The following is a 23208-nucleotide window of genomic DNA, read 5'->3' as shown; positions in this document are numbered from 1 at the left end:
TCAAGGGTTATCTATGCAAGTGCTATCATACGACGTTTGAATTAGGTGGTGGTAGTGATGGGCAATCTCGTAACACTAATCAGAGGGAAAATACCGTCAACATAATACTGAGAAACGGTAATGTTTGTGTTGTTTTCGGAACAGGATAGTTGGTGTGATGAATTGAAACCATCAACAAAGACTATTTCAATGAAAGCAAGTTGGCCTGAAAAGGAGTAGGAAATCGAGGCACAGATTTAGAAGAAAATTATTTCCAGAAAAAAAAAAATCTATGTATCCAGATTGAGATGTTATAAATTTAGAACAAGTTTCAATACTATCAATGACAAAGTTTGCAACCACTTAGGATCAAGAAAATATAGGGCTTCATTGTTTTAACGCATTTAAAAACTAGAAAACAGATATGCTGACAACCATAGTGCATAAGTCGCTCTGACGATATTATCAATTACGTTAAATAAAGAGCATTAGTGAATTGTTTTATGAAGACGTGTATCTATGTCAATATGAACGCAGGCGTAGTAATATAGACCACGCAAAAATAATCTAAGGTCTAGGAACAATCATGTTTCTCTGCCGATTTGTTAAAAATGATGCTTGTTGTTTTAAGGGGCTTAACATCGCAAATCGGCCCGATTTGTTAAAAATAGAACAGGGTCAGATTACATTCAAAGAACACAAGCAGATCGTTCCTTTTCTTTCTATATGTTATGCACGCTTCGTTAGTCTACCAGTCTCTTCTTCAACATACTGCAAGTGCGTGGGTCCATACAAAATAACTTCAGCCCTTAAATAGCAGGATTCATTAATTTTCTCGTTAGAATTAACTATCGTCTAATCATTTTCCTACAATAGGACATTACCGTGAAAGTGTCAAAATATAATTGATTATAAAACGAAAGGTGGAAGAGAAATGCTCCTGACTCGACTGTCTCAGTAAAAATACAAATTACAAAATACGACTTTCTGTATTAAAATGGTAGATTTTGATAGAGTAGGCTATATAAGGGACAAGAAACCTAGGACCGAATCAAAAATCTACATACTCCCACGCATGAATTGTTCTGAAAAGTGCTAGTATACACCTAATTCCAGACAGGTTTCAGAAATTCCGTTTGGTCCAACTACAATGTTTATAAAGTTTGTAATTTCGTTCTTGGTGCTCCTTTTATCAAGTAGCGGGATCGAATTCCACCAGAGGTTATTGACATTTCAAGATACTTAAACGTGAGGTGTGTCAATAGATTCATCAACATTCAAAAGATATCCCTTTATTATTATTATTATTATTATTATTATTATTATTATTATTATTATTATTATTATTATTTTGCTAGTGGTTTACGTCGCACTAACACATCAAAGGTTTTCAGCGACGTGAGGATGGGAAAGTGCTAGGAATGGTAAGTTAGCGGCCGTGGCTTTAAGGTACAACCCTAGCATTTGCCTAGTGTGAAAATGAGGAAACCAAGGAAAACCAATCCCTTGATAAATAAATTCCGACACTGCAGTTGCTACAGAGATCATCAGCAATGTAAGGAATATTCCACTGTGTTTTTTTTTTTTTACAATTCGCTTTACTCCAACCGACACAGATGTCTTATCGCGACGATGGGACAGTAAAGGGCTGGGAGTGGGAAGGAAACGGCCGTGGCCTTAAGTAGGGCCCCAACGTCACAGTCGCACAGGTCGCCTAAAGGACATCAACTCGAGAGACCTGTACCACGCCTCTCCTGACAAAACTAAAATTCAGCCATATGCCGCCCTACAGAGGTCCGGTTTCTCTGCCACCTGGTAAAGTAAAATGGAACGTCTATTTTTTTTTTTTTTTTTCACAATTAGCTTTACGTTGCACCGACACAGATAGGCCTTATGGCGACGATGAACGTCCACAGTGACAGGCCGGTAGTCTAAATGACGTCGAATTAAAATACCTGCAACCCGGTTAAGATCATATTATTATTTATAATGAGGGGCGATATTAATACTCCGTAGTTTCACGCACGCTCCATTTTCGTTTCGCTGGCAATATACACTATAGTATTACTTTAGTTCTCAATATTAGCAATATCGATGCTACTTGATGCTTCACGTAATCTGTGGTCAAGGTCACTTGTCCAAGAGGACATAACCACAGCAGTTAGGTAACACATCTTAAAATTTGCAACGATGACTACCAGGTAAGACCGGTTCCAAACAAGTGGCATTTACCCAATTCCAATCAGGTCTCTGATATTCTTCAATGTCTTGACACGAATAGGCCAATTCACCAAATTTACCTTAATATTTGGGAACCGCTTTTTCAACGATGTGAAATTATTACTTTACGATGATAAGGAATTTTCAAAATGCGAAACTGATTTAGGCACCGCACTAATAGACACATGATAAAGAGTTGCAGTGCAACCAGTACGAATTTCGGCCAAAGTAACACGTTTAATATTTAATCACTTTCTGGCCATATCCTCATTAGCGACTGCGAATGAGGACAGAAAATAATTCTCATGAACAGAAAGATCCAGATTGCGCGCAACATTAAAAATAAAAGCGCTATTCGTTGTACGTTCCACGAACCACTCTTACGGTTCCCCCGAGACGCTGAAAGTTTGTTCTGCAGTCCCCTTACGTGCCAGTAAATCTACAAACGCGAGGCTGTAGTATTTGAGCACCTTCAAATACCACCGCACTGAGCCAGGATTGAACCTGCGAAGTTGGGCTCAGAAGGCCAGCGCTCTACCGACTAAGCTGCTCAGTCCGGCACGCAACATTTATATAATCTGATATAATTACATAGACATGTGTTTGAGAAAAATCTCTTACATCACCAAAATGGACTGTGGCAACGTTCGGAATAAATTATAAATATTTTAATAGTAAAATTTGTAAATAATCAAGATTGTACATATATGACAAAGCAATAGCTACATTAAAAAATTGGACAAGGCCTAACTTTGCGCGGGTTCATGGCGTCCGTGGGTCTACTGACACCGTGTCCTATATATTCGTGCAAGGCTATACGGCAGACTTACCTCAAGACTGAGGTACCATTTTTAGAAGAGGGCATGCAGTCCGGCTGATGCTAAAATTGAACCTTTTCGCGTATTACTTTGAGAATTTTTATAAATAATGCTGTATACATATAGGGTGTTTTAAAACAGTGCCACCATTGCAAATTCGGATAATTTGAGACTCGTCGTCCAGGTAGCAAACTGGCTCATTAAACCGTTCTCTGGAATTCGGATATTTTGGGACTCTGATACTTTGAGACGACACGAACAACCGTACCCTCTTCTGAGAGTTATTTGGACAAATATGTTTTCTCTTCAATATGAAATTTTCCTCAAAAGATCGCACGATAACGAGCATTTAGTGATACAATGGTTACGAAGAGGGCCAACGAGAACGATGTAAATAGAAGAAAATGAATTGCCTCCCAACTCATCGAATTCGTACATGGACATGACTTCACATTTTTGGAAGGGATTCGAACCATGCCTGCCTTGATGGGAAGCCAGTGACCATGTCACTCAGCTATCACGCCCCCCCCCCCAACCAATCTTGGAAGAGCGAAGTACTTGAAGTACTTTCTTACATGAAGTACTATCATGAGACACGAACATGAACGAAACAAATTAGAAGTTTCCCCTTCAAATCCCATGGATAAAGAATGTGGATCTAGCTCGGGAATCTCGGGTTCGTCAATTCTCACAAGCCATGAGCATCTATGCGTGTAGTCTACTCGACGTCACCCAGAGTACGACATCGCCAAGTATTATGGTCTTTAATCTCCCCTTGATAGACAAGAGATTATGTTGTGCATTTGAATGCTAACCACAGGATGATATTGACATAAAATATGAAAAGTATTAACGAATCGTACTAACGCAAAATCCAGTAAACGTTAAAAATAGTTCACTGAGAATGTTTCAGGTTATTTATAGTCCAGCTCCATGGATAAATGGTGCTGGTTTTTGGTCAAAGGGGTCCCAGGTTCGATTTCCGGCAGGGTCGGAAATTTTAACTATCATTGGTTAATTCTGCTGGCACGGGGGCTGGGTGTATGTGTCGTTTTCATCATCATTTCAACCTCATCACGACGCGCAGGTCGCCCACAGGTGTCAAAATAATCTGCACCTGGCGAGCCGAACATGTCCTTGGACACGCCCGGCACTTAAAGCCATACGCTATTTCATTTCACTTATAAAATTGTCACACTTCTATCAGTATAAATGTAAAATCTAATAATTAAATATTTAAGCTCGCTATGTATATACTGCTCACAAATTTTACTACTCAAAGTTTCTGAAGCAAACGACAATACGAAACCTACATCCGTAGCAAAATAACGCTAATATACGTATTTACAACTGTTCAGAATAATGTACGTTTTCGTTCTTTTCCTAGTAATTAGTGAAAAAGTCTTAACCTCTAGAATGCTGAGAACGATCTAATAGTACTTCCTCAATTCGTCAAAATTTCCGGTACGGTCCAATAGTATAATTACTTCTTAATATTAATACAACTCGCAGAAAGTTGTAACTGTGTTATGGTCAACTAGGTGGTTCATGCTAATTTTTGTTCACCGCATGGACTATTTTGAAGACCATGGAATTATTATTGTCGTTCCTCCGATTGTGTTTAAAAAAGTCTCATTGCTCTGCAAGATGATATAGAATAGATAAAACCGAAGGAACGACAAAATATAGACGACGACTTGAAGATTCAGAGAGAGAAATGTTCGAGCGAATCCGTTCTGTGGTAGATTTCGTCCAGATATCAGGAACGAATTATAGACTTTATTCTAAGTTGTAGTTCTAGCGCCTGCACTTGGAGATAACATGACGAATGAAAATGATATGTGGAAACGGAATCCATTGACTGCCGGGCTGTCAACCAACCTCTGTCTTATGCTACAAGAAGAACTTTTGACAGTGCATTAAAATTACATTTTTCAGAAGTACAGCCAACTGGCTTTTACTTCAACGTCATATATGGCGATCCAGAACTCTCATGAATATCTTTGAAGTGCTGTGTTCCCCACAACTTAAATGAGTGAAATCGCACTCTCCCATCTCAAGAATTTGAAATCAAGGTTAGGAAGTAAACTTCGAGAGTGATTTAATATTGAAATTATCTGTCTTTGAACCCAACATTGCAGAACTAATTCTTAAAAAAGTAAAAAAAATAAAGCAGCTTCATTGTTCGTATTAAACTGTGTTCGATGTCATTCACATCATAACTTTGCCTTTTGATTTTAGTATACCTGAATTAAAATACAAGAGTCTGTAACATATTCATTGTTTTATTTCAAAACTTAGAGGGGGGCCTGTGAAATTTTAATTTTCAAGGCGTCCGTGCCGTGGACTGGAAAGTTGGGAAACTTCTGCCCTATTGTATTATCAGTGCAGACATTTTGTAAATAAACAATTGATAATACATACTCATCGTGTTGAAAAACCTAAAGAAACTAAGTGTTTTAAGAAGATTTCTTCAAAAATATTTCAAAATAATCATTTCTTAAAAAGAAATAATCCTTTAGATTCAAAATAAAAATAAAAATGTTTTCACGGGATACTGAAAGAACGTGTGTATATTTTTAGGTAAAACAGATTGGACACACCGTGAAGTAATCTTTTATACACATCTTTGTACCTCTTTACAGTACTTTGTCATGCACAATTTCACGTTTCTGACAGCTTATTTCAGAAGTACTCATTTGAGAAAATACTACATAAGCAACGCGCTCTTCCACTTCGTCGGATGTTCCAATGCCGTCTCTATACCACATTTCTTTTTAATCTCTTCCCACATCTACCCCACTCGCAGGTACGCAGCATTACGATAAGTTACAGTGTGGCAATACACGCGTATACAGCTAATGTCTCAAGCATCGGCTATCAATAACTTACTGAAAAACTAATTCATTCTTTTATTGATGCAGGTCATCCAGAGAAGAGACGATTTCGGTGAACCGCGCGAGAACTTCAATCGCGACTGGGCTGACTACAAGAATGGTTTTGGAGATCCTGCCAAGGAATTCTGGTTGGGTAATGAGAATATCTACATGCTAACGAACAACGAAGATTACATGCTCCGAGTTGAACTGGAAGACTTCGAAGGCAACAAGAGGCAAGTATTTAGCAGTAACTTGACACATTTCTAAAAGTGGCATAATTTACCTTAGGAAAGACCAATGTTTTCTTTTATGGATACGCGAATAACAGATTAGGTATACGCGCAAGTGAAAACAAAAAATACATCCAGACCACTTTCATTCCTCATGGATACATGAGCAGAGTAGAAAGCAGTATTGAATGAGTATGTCATCTAATTCGTTGCAAATAAGACTGAGTGTATGTTACCAGATTCAGTGCAATGGAACGTTAACTATGATGCGCACACAGTTAAACATTTATGATACTGAACTTATTTTTAGAATCGAGGTCTGATATTAAAGCACATTAGTGCTAGGAAGCTCCAGCTCCGAGTCGAGGCAGTGGTAATGGTGAGCTTAGAGGTGAAGGAATGAGTGTTGGATTTTCATTTTAAATTAATTCGTAGAAGGGAATTGGAATCATTTGTGATGTGTATGGGTGAGTGTGGAAATGACACCATAAGGTACGCAATCGTTGTTTGAGTTTACAACAGATTTATGGGCCTCTAGACGTGAAACATGCCATCACAACATTTAGTTCGAACACTTGTGGAGGAAGAAAAAAAAAAACTGGGAAAGACGTGTTCGAAGGAGCCAATCTTCGCACCAGGATGCTAACACTGGATCTTCAACCGGTGAAGCTGCCTAATCTTATCATACAGAAGATTAAACCGATTGGCTACGAAGTCAATAAAAAATCTAGAGAGTATTAAAAACCGTCATACATATTCGTGGCAAATTCGAGTTCACATTAAATGAGCCAATAACATCTTAATACAATCGCTCTTCACCAACACACTGCACGGTACAGTACTACGGAGGTCAGCGCCGTATTTAATTTTTTTTTTTTTTTTTTTTGCTAGGGGCTTTACGTCGCACCGACACAGATAGGTCTTATGGCGACGATGGGATAGGAAAGGCCTAGGAGTTGGAAGGAAGCGGCCGTGGCCTTAATTAAGGTACAGCCCCAGCATTTACCTGGTGTGAAAATGGGAAACCACGGAAAACCATCTTCAGGGCTGCCGATACGTATTTAATTTTGCAAGCTAATTTAGCCTAAACGTCGATGATGATTATCGCAATAAACAGAAAAGGTGAAAAATTGGTATCTGACCCTCTAAATGATTAAAAGAATCATATCAGAACTCGCAGGAAATGACGAGGAAGCATAGTCACCGGAGATGCTTACTGTAAGACGTAGTCTATTATGAGAAGTCCAGGCCGCTGACGAAGGGAAATAAAACTGAAAATATGTTTTTCTTTTTTTTCTTTTTTACATTGGCTACTTTTCAAGGTTCTCACTGTCTTTGTATTTGTCACTAGGCAATATAACGTTAGCCTAGACAGACTGCATTAAAATATTTATCTTAAAGCGAAAGAAAAACAACTATTTCGATCCCTCTTCAACACATTATGTTGAACTGCTGCACACGGAGATAATTACATACTACCTCCATAAATAATCCATCAACATGATTACTGAAGTTGGATACATGGTCAGGAAAGTTGTGAAAAACATATAGTAGAAAAACGTAACAATTGCCTTCCCTTATGCACAATTTACGTGGAATTTTAAAACTAGGTCTCCCATCATAAATTAACGCGGACTAACTTCCTACTGGCATCCGGAAATCGAACCAAGAACCGAACAATTATAGAGTACTGAAATGAGTGTCCGTATTGCAAAACACGGCGATTTCAAGGAAGGAACACGATGAGAACATACCTTTCAAAGAGATGTGTAACTGACATATAGACTAATTACTGTCCCTGCTTTGCTAATCCTGCGACAAGTGTATCTCGAGCACATACACGAGAAAGGTTTCCAAGGCAAGCAGGTCTCATCTTCACTTTCACTTTCCTTGTTCGAACTTATTACTCCACGTTTTCTGGGTCTGCAACAATCACGACAGCTTCAGGGTACAGTACAAGACCATTGCAAGATCGACTGAACCAGCAGATTACATCCTTGTGCCCAGGCGGCAGTCATGTTACAATATATTTCACTTTGTAAGTTTGGCGCAAAACAAGATGCCTGCTCGCAACGTACTACCAAATAAAAATGCTCGAATGTTTGGAGAAGTTAAGTTTGGTAACGCAAAACTTTACCTTGCAATATAAACATCAATCAATCAATCAGTCAATGGTCTGTATTTAGGGCTGTCAACCAGGGACCCGATTTCCTATCAACTGTTAGCAACCAAACCAAACCCCATGGTGCAACAGCCCCGGAAGGCCATGGCCTACCAAGCGACCGCTGCTCACCCGGAAGCCCTGCAGGTTACAAGATGTCGTGTGGTCGGCACGACGAATCCTCTCAGCCATTATACTTGACTTTCTAGACCGGGGCCGCTATCTAACCGTCAGACAGCTCCTCAATTGTAATCACGTACGCTGAACGGACTTCAAACCAGCCCTCAGATCCAGGTAAAATCCCTGGCCTGGTTGAGAATCGAACTCGGAGCCACCAGGCAACAGGCAGCCACGCTACCCCTACACCGCGAGGCCGGCAATTGGTTAGCTATTGTTACCTATTATCATAATTGGGTGACATCAGTGCCGCTTTTTTTTTTCTGTTTGTTTTACGACGTAGCAGCTCAAGCAGGTCTTATGACTGCAATGGGTTAAGATAGCGCAATCACTGGGAAGGAAGCCTTAATTAATATACAGTCTGGTGTGAAAATAGGAAACAACGGAAAACCACCTTCAGGGCTTAACCCACCATCTCCCGAATGAAAGCTAACACCAGCATGGACCGAACCGTACAGCCAACTTGCTTGGTAGCATCAGTATTATGGATGCACGAGGTATAAAATTACAAATTTCACATGAAAGAAAACAAGTTGAGCACTGAAATTTGAACCGGATTCCTTTCGATGGATTGTTTATAAGTCATAACTTTCAAAGTTTCCAAGTGGGCCTTTCAATCGATCAAAGATTTTCGAATCAATATTTGCCAGGTGATTTATTTAAATAACGTAAACATAACTCGTTAGATAAAAATAATACATGTAATAATTAATAAAATTGGTTTTTATATAGCTGACAAGAAACTGTTTTTTACTTCCTTTTTTCCGTTATATATACAACCGAATTTATTACTTTTATGCTTTGCATCTACATAAAGAACAATTTTCACACTTTATAATCATCACCCACCTGTACCCAAAATTAGTCAAACTTACTGTACATCACTCAAAAGTCTATAACTCGTTTGATATCTCGAATGATTTTTTTACGGCGGAATTTTACACTCATGAGCAATTGATTTAGAGATACCTGGTTAGTAGCGTGTAGCACCCGCTTTCACCTTGGTGACGACGGCGATGCGGCATGGCATGGACTCTACAAGACACCGGAAGCGTTGGGAAGCCGTACTGATTCATAATCACTCCACAGCCTCCCATGACGCATGAAGATTGGTCGGAGCAGGGTCCAGGGTACGCACATCCTTCTTCGGGGATCAGGCAATCATCTTAACATCCGTGGAGTGCTCATCGAATCAGACCGTCAGAATATTCGGGAGCGATGGGCTGGAACATAGTCTTGTAGGTATAGATCGCCTGCAGGGTGTTGGAGACGAAAACAAAGCGGCGAACATGATCTGCCAGCAGGTTCCTGTAATGTTCGCCGGTGAGGGACGCTGTTGGATATATCAGGGATCCCATTTCATCTCATGTGGAGCGTCCCCATACGAGGACCACCACCACCACCTTGAATTGTACGCTGCTAGCAAGAAGGATCCACTGCCTCATATGGATGACAACGCACTCGCACCCGGCCATCGGCGGGTACTAACTGGTACCTCGACTCATCTGTCCAGGCGAACTTTTCCCATGCTTCGAGCATCCAATGGCGGTGTTCCTTTGCCCAGGTCAGTCGTTGTGCCTTGTGACGGGTGTTGAGTAAAGGCACCCTTATGGGACGCTTGCTTCTCTAATCTCATGGGGTGGAGATTGTTCTGGATGGTATGGATGCTCACACGTCGCCGTTGTCCGGCATTGAATTGACAAGCGATCTGCTGAACTGTGGCCAATAATAATAATAATAATAATAATAATAATAATAATAATAATAATAATAATAATAATAATAATATTGAATTTACGTCCCACTAACTACTTTTACGGTTTTCGAAGACGCCGAGGTGCCGGAAGTTTGTCCCGCAGGAGTTCTTTAACGTGCCAGTAAATGTACCAACACGGGACTAACGTATTTGAGCACGTTCGAATACCACCGGACTGCCAACCTGCCAAGTTGGGCGCAGAAGGCCAGCCAGCGCTCTAGGATCAAAGGTACTCAGTCTAGCACTATCCGCTCTTACGATCCGAGCCAGCCGTTGTCATTAACGCGTCGTACAGCATGACAGTTGATGCTAGCGGTGGTGGTTTTGCCCGAATCCACGTACTCACGGTACACTCTTCGTACGGTGGCCCTTGGAAGGTCCCCAATGCCTGCACGACTTCATAGATGGAGTGGCCGATACGTCTGGCGCCGACATTCTGGCCGCAATCAAATGCGCTAAGGAATCGAGTCTTACCCATCCCGTAGTCAACTGTTACTCTTACAGTCCGTACGAGTCTGACGTCCTCGCTGTTGCATGCCACGTCTTCTTATTACAATCTCAGGGCCGAGCAAAGCACCACTTCTCCACTACGACAGCTATCTCTAGTTCAATATTGATCATTTGGCTGGTGTAAAAGTGGGGAACCACGGGAAAACATCTTCAGGGTTGCCGACAGTGGGTTTCGAACCTACTATCTCCCGAATGCAAGCTCACAGGTACGTGACCCAAACCGTGCAGCCACTCACTCAGCTATAAAACACATGGACGCTTTCCTTAATACTGTGTAATCTCAGCCACTAATAATGCAAATTTTATTAAACAATAATACGTATAATAATTAACGTTTTCAATTGCCAATGATCTTGAGCGCCGTCGGGAGTGCTGGAATATTGCTCTGAATTTTTTTTTTTTTATTAGTGTCAGTTAAACTATAAACAAGGGTTTCTTGTACCTAAAAGTGCTTCAATTTGGTCAATGGTACGTTATTTTTTTAATGAACAATCATTTAAACAGCAACAGAACCAAGATTTTGGGTTATTGGGTCAAGTGTGTAGCGCTTCGCCCAGGGCGGCATTGAGTTTGGTTATATTGCAGTGATTTTCCGACTTTCGGCCGTAAAAGCAAACAGTTCGACAGTTTCTTTATATTTTCACTTTCATTTCCTATTTCCTGAACTTAGATAAATGCCTATTAATTAAACAAGCCAGTCCAGTAGTAGGAAAGGTAGCGTAGCATTTACGCCTTTGGAAGGCTAATTTAAAAACAGAACACTTTCATAGTAGTTCCTTAGCAAATGGAATTCATTTAAATATTGGTAAGCCCAGTTTCTAACACAGGAAAATTTGGTTATGGTTATGTAAGGTGCACCTTTGACTGAAATCCGAACATCTCCCTTTCAAGTTTATTTCTGCAAGTCTTTTGTTCGAATTTTGTGTTCGGTAAACTTAACACTTCGACTCCTTGGAAACTGCAGAAATCTACGGAATATTAATCTAACTACAACAGAACAGCTACTGACATTTTGCCCCATAGGCTAAAGTATACCTAACATCTCACTTAAAAGTTCCTTTCGTCAACAGCCCTGTATGGCATGGCTCGAATTAACTTGCGGGAAATTATCCAAGGACCTGATTATTACGAGTAAACATTTAGAGCAATAGAATGTACTGTACGATGTTCGTACAAGTACAGTGACTCTATGTACAGTGTGGCCAACGAGTGATCCGCCATGTTTTAGCCAAATGTTCCGCCAGCTGATTTAAACGTATGAATCCCGCACAGGGTAAGGTCACTCTTTATGCAATTTCAGCGAAGTAGAGGCTACCTGTTTTAACCTAATACAACCAAAAGTATGTTTTTATTAAAGATTTAGTATTATTAGTTTTGAAATGTGAGGGAATTTACGTATTTCTGAGGTCTGAGTTGTAAAGAAAATTACGCCAGGCTGTTATGTTTATGGATGCAGAAACAGATCCGGCAAGGGTTTTAAAATGAAAATTGGACAACTGCTAGTTTTCAGCTCTGGAAGTAGCACGTTATAAGGCGGTCCCAGCAACGAGTAAAGTTGTCTCATGTATTACAATGGTAACAAGAATAACAAAACTGGCTAGTAATTTTATGGAGGCCAAGGCAGTAAATGTCAGATTTCTCCGTTAATATTCGCCGTATCGAAAACCTGTACATAACGAAAGTTGTTTAGAATATAATTTCCGATCTTTTACAATTCATGCGATTTTACCGTGTAAGGAAAAATAACAGAGGTTTTCACGATTATATTATTTTTCACAAATTTCCAAATATCACTGAAAATATATGTTTTATCTAAAACCTGTACATAACAAAAGGTACAGGAAAGGTACTCCCGATCATTTACTGCAAGTCTCATTCATTTTCACCGTATGAGATATGACTGATATATTCTCGAATTCAAATTTTTATGACCATTCATCTCTTAAAGGACGTGGTTATAAGTGCCGCCTAGCATCAAGTTGAGTTTTCCCATACACTATAATAACAATAATAGGCCAACTCCGTAGCGGAATGGTCAGCGTACTGCTCCTCAGTTCAGAGTGTCCCGGGTTCGATTACCGGCTGAGTGAGGTATTTTGATAGCTCGGACTTGGGGACTGGGTGCTTGTGTTTGTCCCAACACTCTCCTCTTCATATTCAGACAACATACCACACTACAAATTATCACAGAAACACGTAATAGTGATTACATCCCTCCATATAGGATTGGCGTCAGGAAGGGCATCCGGCCGTTAAACAGGGCCAAATCCACATATGTGTGACACAGTTCCCACCCACGATGCCACAGTTGTGGGAAAAGCTGTATAAAAAGAAGAAGGTAATGATAACAGCAATAACAACAATAATATTAGCAAAACCGATAGGAGCAAATAGAATGTTTAAAATACAGTGGATATCTACCAGTACTAACCGAACCGGGACAAAGAATTAGTCGCACATCATGGGGATCCAACCGCGCTGGTCGGCAATTGAGTTCTTAATACAAGCACTCCGGGACCAGGATAACTGCTTGTTTTCACCGAGCAACAAGTAGTATTTCCTCAAACTACAGGCCTATTGTATACTGATACTATTTAATTCCTCATTACGGGGATCAAACCGTAGCCATCATTAAAGGAGCACTATACACAACAACCCAGGGACCATCGCAGTTGCTTGTTTTCACCACAAAACAGTAACAGGTTTTCGTTATTATTTCTTTTTATAGCACGTGTAAACTATATTATGTTAACATAAATATGGAACTAGGTAATACAATTTTGTCCACCAATCGGTTAACTAATCAAATTATTTTCTATCTTCTGCACGTGTTAAGATTATATACATACCGATAAGTCACACATAAAATGTACATTTCTATGTGCAGTTTGGTGGTACTGCGTTGTATATTCTGATATGTACAACCATGTAACCTGAGATATGGTAATGCTTATTTATTTATTTATTTATTTATTTATTTATTTATTTAAATGTAGGCTAACTTTACAGTCATTACACATATTATTCAAGACAATGACGATACTATTTTATGCCACATGTATTGTAATATAAATGTTATTATAGGCCTAGCTACCTACACATAATTTCTAACCACTTCAATAATTGTGATTTGCAGGCCTATACCACGAATACATCTGAATGTTGAAGTCATACGTCAGGTAGTCAGCATAAGAAAAATAAATAACATCTTAAAACATTGAACTAATCTATTCTTTAATGAAACAATAATAACATCACTGTCCTTCATCTATTAGCTAATTGAGTACCTGGGTAAATTATGGTGGATGGACTGGACTTGGCTACACCTACATATAGAGTACCTGTAGTACAAGTGACTGCGGCATTCACAGGAACTAAATACTTCAATCTTCCTTCCCGGTAAGATTCGTACTAACAGGCCTGTCAGTCAAAGTGCCAAGTCAAGCTGTCGCACGTGTGCATGTTAGGCCCCGTTCACAATGCAAACGTAACTATTAACTTAACGACGTAACGTAACTGTAAAATTAACAAAAGTTCGTGGTATTCACAATGGCGGAACGTAAGGAATTCACAACAGCCAGTCAAAACACTGCCATGTTATTAGCACGGAAGTCGGGTATAAGGCTACCCCTCAGTTTTATATTTCAATACCTCGATGGAATCAAACACGTGGCAACGGAATTCATGTTACTTCAAACATCTCTTGCTTTGCTCCTGGGAGCTGTGTACCTGGAAAGGAGAAGTAAACAACGGTGCAGAAAATGGGTTCATCCCTTGAATCAAAGAAGGTTATCTCAGGGCGATTTCCGTAATCTACTGCAAGAAATGACCCTCATCATTTCGTTTTGTACATGCGGATGAAACCTGAACTGTTTGACACTGTCTTACGATTTATGTCCCCATTTCTAATTAAAAGAAGTGTAAGGCCTCCTTTACCGACATTTATGCGCCTAGTTATCACGCTCCAATGAGATGTTTTTGTATGTTATCGTTTTCGTAAACTAGAATGTTAAGAAATATATAGGGACATTGTTCTATCTTTGCCGGGGATTCTCACTCGTCCGGTCACCAGCGCTGCGAGCTTGTCTCCCGCCATATACCGTCAGATTTCGTTGCTACAGCACATTTATTTCCACGTATTCTCTTCCGATACGGCGTTCTTGTAATTCTTTTTCATTTTATCATTCATACACACAAGGATTGTGTGAAAGAGAATTACAAGTGTTCCGTCGAAAGAAATCATTATACCGCGCACAAAATAAAATTTTTACGTCTGCTCTGATTGGCTTGTTCTTAAACTTAACGTAAAAATAATCGAAAGAGCTTGGAGTTTGTAATCCCTTAATTATACGGACTAGCAGTTAAGTTTACTTCAGCACGTTGTGAATGGTTCCATCAGACAACATGGCCGCAAACTTCTAACTTGACGGTCATTTTAAGTTAACGTTACGTTTGCATTGTGAATGGGACTTTAGGCAGCTTATACACAACCTTGGAACATCAGTCGGGGGCACTCACAAACTTCTAACTCAGCAATTGCACATGTCCCCGTTCTTTTCCCCAATGGATACAGCGACTGCTTACTCCTGTGCGGAAGCAGATTTGCGTTGATGCGTACCTATACTGGAAACCTCATCTTGAAGATGCTAGTGGCTTTACGTCACACCGACACAGATAGGTCTTATGGCGACGATGGGATAGAAAAGGTCTAGGAGTTGGAAGAAAGCTGCCGTGGCCTTAATTAAAGGAACATCCCCAGCATTTGCCTGGTGTGAAAAAAGGAAAACCACGGAAAACCATCTTCAGGGCTGCCGACAGTGGGATTCGAACCCACTATCTCCCGGATGAAAGTTTAGAGCCACGCGCCTCTAACCGCACGGCCAACTCGCCCGGTCGTCTTGAAGATGGTGATGCTTGGTGGCAGAATATCACTGCAGATGAGGGTATTGTTACGATCCTGCGACAAGCGGGACAGCAGAGAGTGGGTGGAACGTGGTCAACCGCTCCAAAAAAGGCACGTATAAAGAAGTCGGCGAATAAGGCTATGGTCAACACTTTCTTCGAACACCAGGGAATGGTGTACACTCACACGGTTCCCGGGCCACACTACAGTCACCGCAGAGTACTACAAGAACGACCATCACATTTCCCCCCAAAAAGGAGGGTGGTGGAAGCTCCATCACGAAAATGCCAGATCGCATGTCGCTACCGCAGTTACGGAGTTCCTGACAAGCAAAGGTATCTCCTCTGTACCCCATCCGCCTTACAGCCTTTACCTGGACGACTTTTTTCTCTACCCGATGGCCAAAAAAAAAGGACCTTATTGTCGGTTCGACAGCGAAAGCGATTCTGAACGAGGTATTAAAGAATGGTTTCCTAGTATGTTCCTTCAATCTCTGCTTGCTTGCACCATCATTCCTAACTCTTTCTTTCTAGCTGTTTCATACCATCAGTTAAATGTCGTATACACCTAAGAAGTGTCTGAATTTGTTAGACAAGACTGACACCATTACTCTCAACACTTCATTTCAAAAGATTACATATTCAAAGTTGTGCCCCTTCAAAATAGTCCTCACTCAATGCAACACTCTTGTCTTAAGCATTTGCCATTCCTCGAGAAAGTATTATAGAACCTTTATGTTTTGTTATATAGTATATACCTTACTGTATACATGATATGAGTAAAGAATTGGAATCACAGATAAGGAAGGTTTTTTTGCTACTGATGTTATACTATATAACGCAGTAAATAAATTATAGGCTTGTGAGCGACTGCAAAAAGACCTAGACAAGGTTATGAGATAGACAGCTGACAATGGTATGATGATCAACGGGATGAAGTAGCTTTACCAAAAAGAACATTTCTCTCGGTGTTCGTTTCTGTGTTGGAGTGAAAGTATCCCACGGGGATAACTAAGTATTTAGCTGTGAATATAAGGAAACATCTTCAGTGGGGTAATCACATTAACGAGGTTGTAAATAAAGATTATAGATCTCTTCCATATAGTTAGGAGGGTATTTAGAGGCTGTAGTAATGATGTAAAAGAGAGGGCGTAATAAGTCGTTGGTAAGACACCAATTAGTGTACGGTTCCAGTGTATGGGACCCACACTAAGATTATTTGATTTGAGAATTGGAGGAGACCCAAAAGAAAGCAGAACAATTTCTTCTGGTTGATTTCCTTCACAAGAGTAGTCTTGCGAAAATGTTGCAAACATTGGGCTGGGGGACTTGGAAATAAGGCGACCAATTGCTCGACTAAGCAGTATGTTCCGAGCTGTCAGCGGAGAGTTGTCGTGGAATGACATTAATAAACAAATAAACTTTGAGTGGAGCTTTTAGAAGTATAAAAAATCATAATATGAAGATAAAGTTTGAATTCAAGAGGACAAACTGAGGCAAATATTATTTTATAGGAAAATGAAAATCCACAGCCCGTTTCCAGTCAGCAGACCGGGTCAGGAATGGAATGAATGAAGCCCCCACTTAGCGAAGAGGATAGGAATCGTGCCGGCTGCCGAAGCCTGTCGCACTCCTCTGGGGCAATGATTAATGGCTGAAAGGTGAACTGATACTGGAGTGCGTTGCTGAAATGAATGATGACAGGAAAAACCAGAGTACCCAGAGAAATACCTCTACGCCTCCGCTTTGTCCAGCACAAATCTCACATGGAGTGGCCGAGATTTGAACCACGGAACCCAGAGGTGAGAGCCCGGCGCGCTGCCACCTGAGCCGCGGAGGCTCTTGTATAGGAAGAGCAATTGAAATTATTTATTAAGGAAAATGTTCGATAAATTTCCAATTCTTTGAAATCGTTTCAAAAAAGAATAGCCAACAACTGATAGAGAATCTGCCACCTGGGCAACAGCCCTAAATGCAGATAAATGATGACTAATTGAATACAGTATTCAATTAATCGCTTTTCTAAGACCTCCTTTCTTTTCACAGCAGATACAGAAGTCTGGCACCATGGAGTGAGCAGCAAAGTGCAATTTAGATTGTGATCTGATAGAGAACTTAAAGAGTAAAACAAATATCTGTATTTGACGTCTCAATGAAGGCTAATAAACAAAAATATTATGGAGGAGAGGAGTTCAACATAATCTACACAATTTCAGTATAACATGTAATCATCCTCATCATCAGTCGTTCTACTTACCGCTGGGCGTCGTGACTTCATTTCCTTGCTCCTTCAGTATTGCATCTCTAACGAGATTTCGCCAGCCAGAACCATCTTCAGCTCTGCGTTGTATAACATGGAGAGGTAGATTGGTGATCTTATTTACATGATCGAATCATTTGTTTATTCTTCTATTTTGTTTTCTAAAACCGTATTTCCTACATTTAGCCCATCATTCCTCAAAATGTGCCCACGTAACCGGAGGTAACAAAGTACCTGAATAATGCTACGGTCCCTCACACATCACAATTTCCTTTGTCTTCTGAACCAACCAAGTGCTGTAACTTTATATTCCTTACAGCTCTTTCATTGTTGTAAGTAGGGCTAAGTGGCTCAGACGATAAAGAACTAGCCTTCCGAGCTCAAGTTAGAGGATTCAATACCGGCTCAATCCGGTAATATTTGAAGGTGTTAAAGTATGCCAGTCTTGTAGCGGAAGATTTACCGAGATGTAAAAGAACTCCTGTGGAACAACATTCCAGCACATCGGCCTGTCCAAAAACTTTAAAAGTAGTTTGTGTAACGTAAAAGCATCATCATTATATTATTATCATTATTCCGGTAAAACAAGGTCATTTCATTAAGATTTCTTTTATCAAAAGGATGCATTTCTCCACAAACTGGGATCATGACAATATGCAGCTCTCTTTGGCTTCACTTCATAACCCTAGTACGATTCCACTAATTTGTCAAGGATTTAACAATAGTTTACAATTTATATCTAAATCAAATGGAAGGTTCACAAATTTCAATATATGTATAATCTCCATATGGTTTGCTAAACGAAAATATGCTGGGAATCTTTTATTCTTGAATGCTAAAGAACATTTCTGGAAAATTCTATTTTATAAGGGTACGATTAAATATTCTATCTATGATTTACAGGATTCTTTGTCACAAACTATTTGTAACATGAATATACATTCTATTCCTAGTGTCTCATTCGATAGTGGTTGTCAAATAATGCTAGTTGTGATGAAATTATTCATAACTGAGCTTAACATTTTTTTTTTTTTTTTTGAATGGCTGAATACCTGTTTCAATGAACAAAGCTAACACCTGGTTTTTGGTTTCATGGTAGTACGGTTTTATCCGTTGGTTTAAACTCTGATCTGTTCCAAGTGTGCCTCCCACCTTTTGCTAAACTAGGCCAAAGGTTTGCGAAATACCGGTCAATCTTCCTTAACACACAAGATCTTAGAATATACAGTACTAATATTTAATTTACATTTTATTGTCAATTTGTCACTAAATATTATCTTGGAGACGTGGAAAACATGGTGGGTTATCTTCTGTTTCTAAAATTACCGTAACTTATTGTAAGCGACCCTGTAATCTGGAGTTCATAATCAGTGACAGTATCTGCAATGTATTATTTCTTGTAGTTTTAAAACTGACGCTTGTTCAACGTAAATTTAGCATGGAACATATATGTTTGTCCTTGCCTCCTAGATCTTCACATATACAACTGTTTAACAAACTGATACAATGAATAATTCATTTAATTCAGGTATGCCCAGTATTCTCACTTCAAGATCTACTCTGAAGCAGAGTATTACAAACTTGAGATTGACGGCTACGATGGCAATGCTGGAGATTCCCTAAATGACCCTTGGTATGGCAGCAACAACAGTCCTTTCTCAACATATAACAGGTACAGTGCACTAAGTTTGTGTAGAGTAAATAGACAAGTTGAATTTGAGTAATGTTTAATAATAATCTATGAAATGTTACAATTCTAATCATAAGATAATTTATCAAAAAGATTCTACAGGTAACTGAAGAAAACCGAAGGTATTGTCAGTAAGCTACAAGGTTCAATGAACATCACACATCTGTTTACAGGGACAACGACAGATCAAGCTTGAACTGTGCATCCATGCTGAAGGGAGGCTGGTGGTGGAAGTCGTGTGGTAGGGGACTCAACGGATTGTACCTGAATGACCCACAGGATCTGACAGCAAGACAAGGTATCAAACAAGTCACCTATTAAAGCAAGAATGAGAAGCAGTGAAATTAAAACTAATCTCATTATTAATAAAAGTATAAATTAGCATCAAATCCAATACAATTTACAAATAATGAATACACATTTTCTATATCAAATTACGTTTTTTCAACTATTAATTCGTGCAATATAAACTGAATACAGTCACACATTTAAACCACACCCAAAGTAGCACAGCATAGCCAAAGTCAACTCAAGCAAGGTTACACGACTTAAAAGTTTAAAAGCCAAATACAAAACAAAGAGATATGTTTAACAAATGCATACATTTTTAATTATAAACATAGAAATTGCAAATCTTTTCCAAGCATCCAAGTTGATCATTATCAAAGGAGATATTTACATAAGATTAACAAAAGTAGGAATTGTGCATATATCACAATAATTATAAGAACAGGAGACAGATAAGTTTTGCCTACTATGTACAAAGTACCAGTCATAAAAGGTGCCTATTTTGAAACAAATTCTTTCAAAGTATTATTTACTAGTTATTCATTTTTATTCCGGTAGTTACATTTCTGCTACAAATGAACAATGGTTTGTTTAGACCATGATCTAGATTTGAGCCTTTGAACTTACAGAGCACTTTTTTGTTTTAATTTGCTTTACGTCGCACCGACATAGATAGGTCTTATGGCGACGATGGGATAGGAAAAGCCTAGGAGCGGGAAGGAAGCGGCCGTGGCCTTAAGGTACAGGCCCAGCATTTGCTTGGTGTGAAAATGGGAAACCAAAGAAAATCATCTTCAGGGCTGCCGACAGTGGGATTCGAACCCACTAATTCCCGGATGCAAGCTCATTGCTGCGCGTCCTAACCACACGGCCAACTCGCCCGGTACAGAGCACATCACGGTAGACACTGTTCTGACAGGAAATTATTTCCATTCATACACATCTCTACCGACTGCAGTCCATGTATTTCAGGAGATGAAAGACATTTCATGCGCCATGCTCTTTGGACCTGTTAAGAACGCAATTCTAGAACAAGCGAGTCCCAAACAGAATCTGACAATGCTCCTACTGTACTTAGATTTCCATATTTCAAATTGCCTTTAGATAGATAGATAGACAGATGACTATCTGTAACCAAGTTAGGGATCAAGGTCCTCTCTTACACTTAACCATTAAAATCTATATTATCTATACTAAGAGAGACCGAGTTTGTATGTAACGGGTAATCAAGAACTGCTGGAGACCGATATTGAAATTTCTTCCACCATTTCAAAGAAAATATCATTCTGGGTTACAAAGCAAGGCTATGTATCATCTTGAAATATCAAAAGGTTCCAGTGACAACCGTGATTAAAGGAAAACAATTGGCAGCATTAATACATCTGAAAGTTACCTAGCGGTGTTTTTTTATCACTAAAAACTACTTGATATGGAGCTCAGATTTGACAATGCCAAATATCTTCGGTCTTGGTTTCTTTCACGTAAAAATTACTCGACGACCCATGCTCAAATTGAAGGGGGTTATACAGGGAAATAAAAAATATGAAGCAAGTCACGGGAAATAGTACGCCTGGGACCCTTAAAAGTGAATACACTGACTCCATTAAATATTGAAGTGAGCGAGAGTAGTTACAATTCGATTTCCTAGAAAAAGTTTGCAAGCACTTCCTTCGTAAATCTAAAGTATTCCAGAAAAATACGTCTTCCTGTGTTTTACTATCACACTATTTCTTAAGCGGGCCATGTAGTACGAGAAAATGTGAAGCAAGTCAGAGGAAAACGTACGCCTGGGATTCTTAAAGTGAATATGCTGTCTGAATGGTTAGTCCTATTAAAAATTGGAGCAGCGCAGGTGTACTTAAAATTCGATTTACCAGAATTTTCTTTATATGAATTATCTTTGTTGGTCTAATAATTCCCGAACAAATAATACTTTTCCGTGTTTTGGCGTATACTTTCTAAGATTGGAGTGTGATGCCTTTACTTTGAACAAATACAATAAGCCACAAAACTGGACCATTTAATTCGAGAATGGTTCCATCTGTGCGTGATTTACGGCGCCTAATCACGCTCTCGCTTTTTCTTTATTTTTCGCACTAACGAAGTACAAACCATATACAACTGACTCCGTTTCAATTTGAGGACCGCACATTACCGCCGCGTGGGAGTCTAATTTCAGACGTCTTCGAAAGGCAAGGAACATGAATAAAATGAAATGACTAAACCAAAACAGAAACACACTCGGTCAGTTATTACGGCAAACAGGTTCACAGCAAGATACTGCACTATGTAATACAATAGATCGTTTTACCTCTCGCTCAGTCACAGCCTTCCTGATTATCATTCTAGAGGTTATGTCGAATTTTTGCGATATGTCTTGGTAGCACGGTTCTGTAAAGAACCATGTAGTACGCCTTGTTGCGTTATTATTGCTGCCGTATTGGTTTTCTGTCCATTGGTAGATCCTTTAAGACTTTTAGAAAACCAGAGATACAATGTTTCTAAGGATATAAAACGGGAGGTGGAGAATGAGTGTCTGCCATTAAAATGAAAACTGCCCAACTCAATTGTGGCTGGCAGTAGGCAGTGGAGCCTGCCATTACAATCAAAACTCCCTAACGCGGTCTTCATATGAGAAACGACGTATGACGACCTACCTGTCGTGTTTCTGGGATAACGCTAAGAGCTATGCAATTTAATAAAATCTTACAACGCGTAGGGCCTACTTTACGTCACCTACAATTCTGTAAACAATGTAGAATTCTCCAGCGAAGCACGATTATACAGCTAGTAAAATACAAATCCACACATATTTACAAACAAGTAAATAACAATAATACAATCCTTCATTTTAACATGGTAAATGTACACTTAAATGAAGCAATTACATTAAATCCACTCGTTCATTCATTCCTTCACCGGGCGAGTTGGCCGTGAGGTTACGGGCGCGCAGCTGTGAGCTTGCATCCGAGAGATAGTGGGTTCGAATCACACTGTCGGCAGCCTGAAGATGGTTTTCCGTGGTTTCCCATTTTTACACCAGGCAAATGTTGGGGCTGTAACTTAATTAAGTCCACGGCCGCTTCCTTTACATTCCTAAACTTTTCCCATTTCATCGTCACCATAAGACCTATCTGTGTGGGTGTGACGTAAAACAAATTATTGTTATTCATTCCTTCAACAATTATCGAACTAGTCAGTGGGTTCCACTCGACAAGAGTTCGCGGCAAGCCACCTTAAACTTGCTGCGGGAGAGAACGGCTCTAACGTTTTCAGGTAGAGAATTCAGTGACCTCTTTTTTTTTTTTTTTTTTTTACATCGCACCGACTCAGATAGG

The 23208-nt window shown here is 39.6% G+C and overlaps 1 protein-coding gene across 1 annotated transcript in view; it reads left to right on the top strand.

Moving 5' to 3' along the window:
- The window catches only part of LOC136863270 (angiopoietin-4), a 400811-nt gene that overhangs the window by 364600 nt on the left and 13003 nt on the right, over positions 1-23208 (top strand). The window contains exons 4-6 of the mRNA XM_067139659.2: positions 5942-6129; positions 19421-19564; positions 19756-19880. Coding sequence (XP_066995760.1) covers positions 5942-6129; positions 19421-19564; positions 19756-19880 — 457 coding nt within the window. The remainder of the gene's footprint in view (positions 1-5941; positions 6130-19420; positions 19565-19755; positions 19881-23208) is intronic.

This window comes from Anabrus simplex, chromosome 1 (genome assembly GCF_040414725.1).
Source record: "Anabrus simplex isolate iqAnaSimp1 chromosome 1, ASM4041472v1, whole genome shotgun sequence".
NCBI classification, from domain to species: domain Eukaryota; kingdom Metazoa; phylum Arthropoda; class Insecta; order Orthoptera; family Tettigoniidae; genus Anabrus; species Anabrus simplex.
Note: the sequence above shows the minus strand (reverse complement) of the source record. Positions and strands in the feature narration are given on the sequence as shown.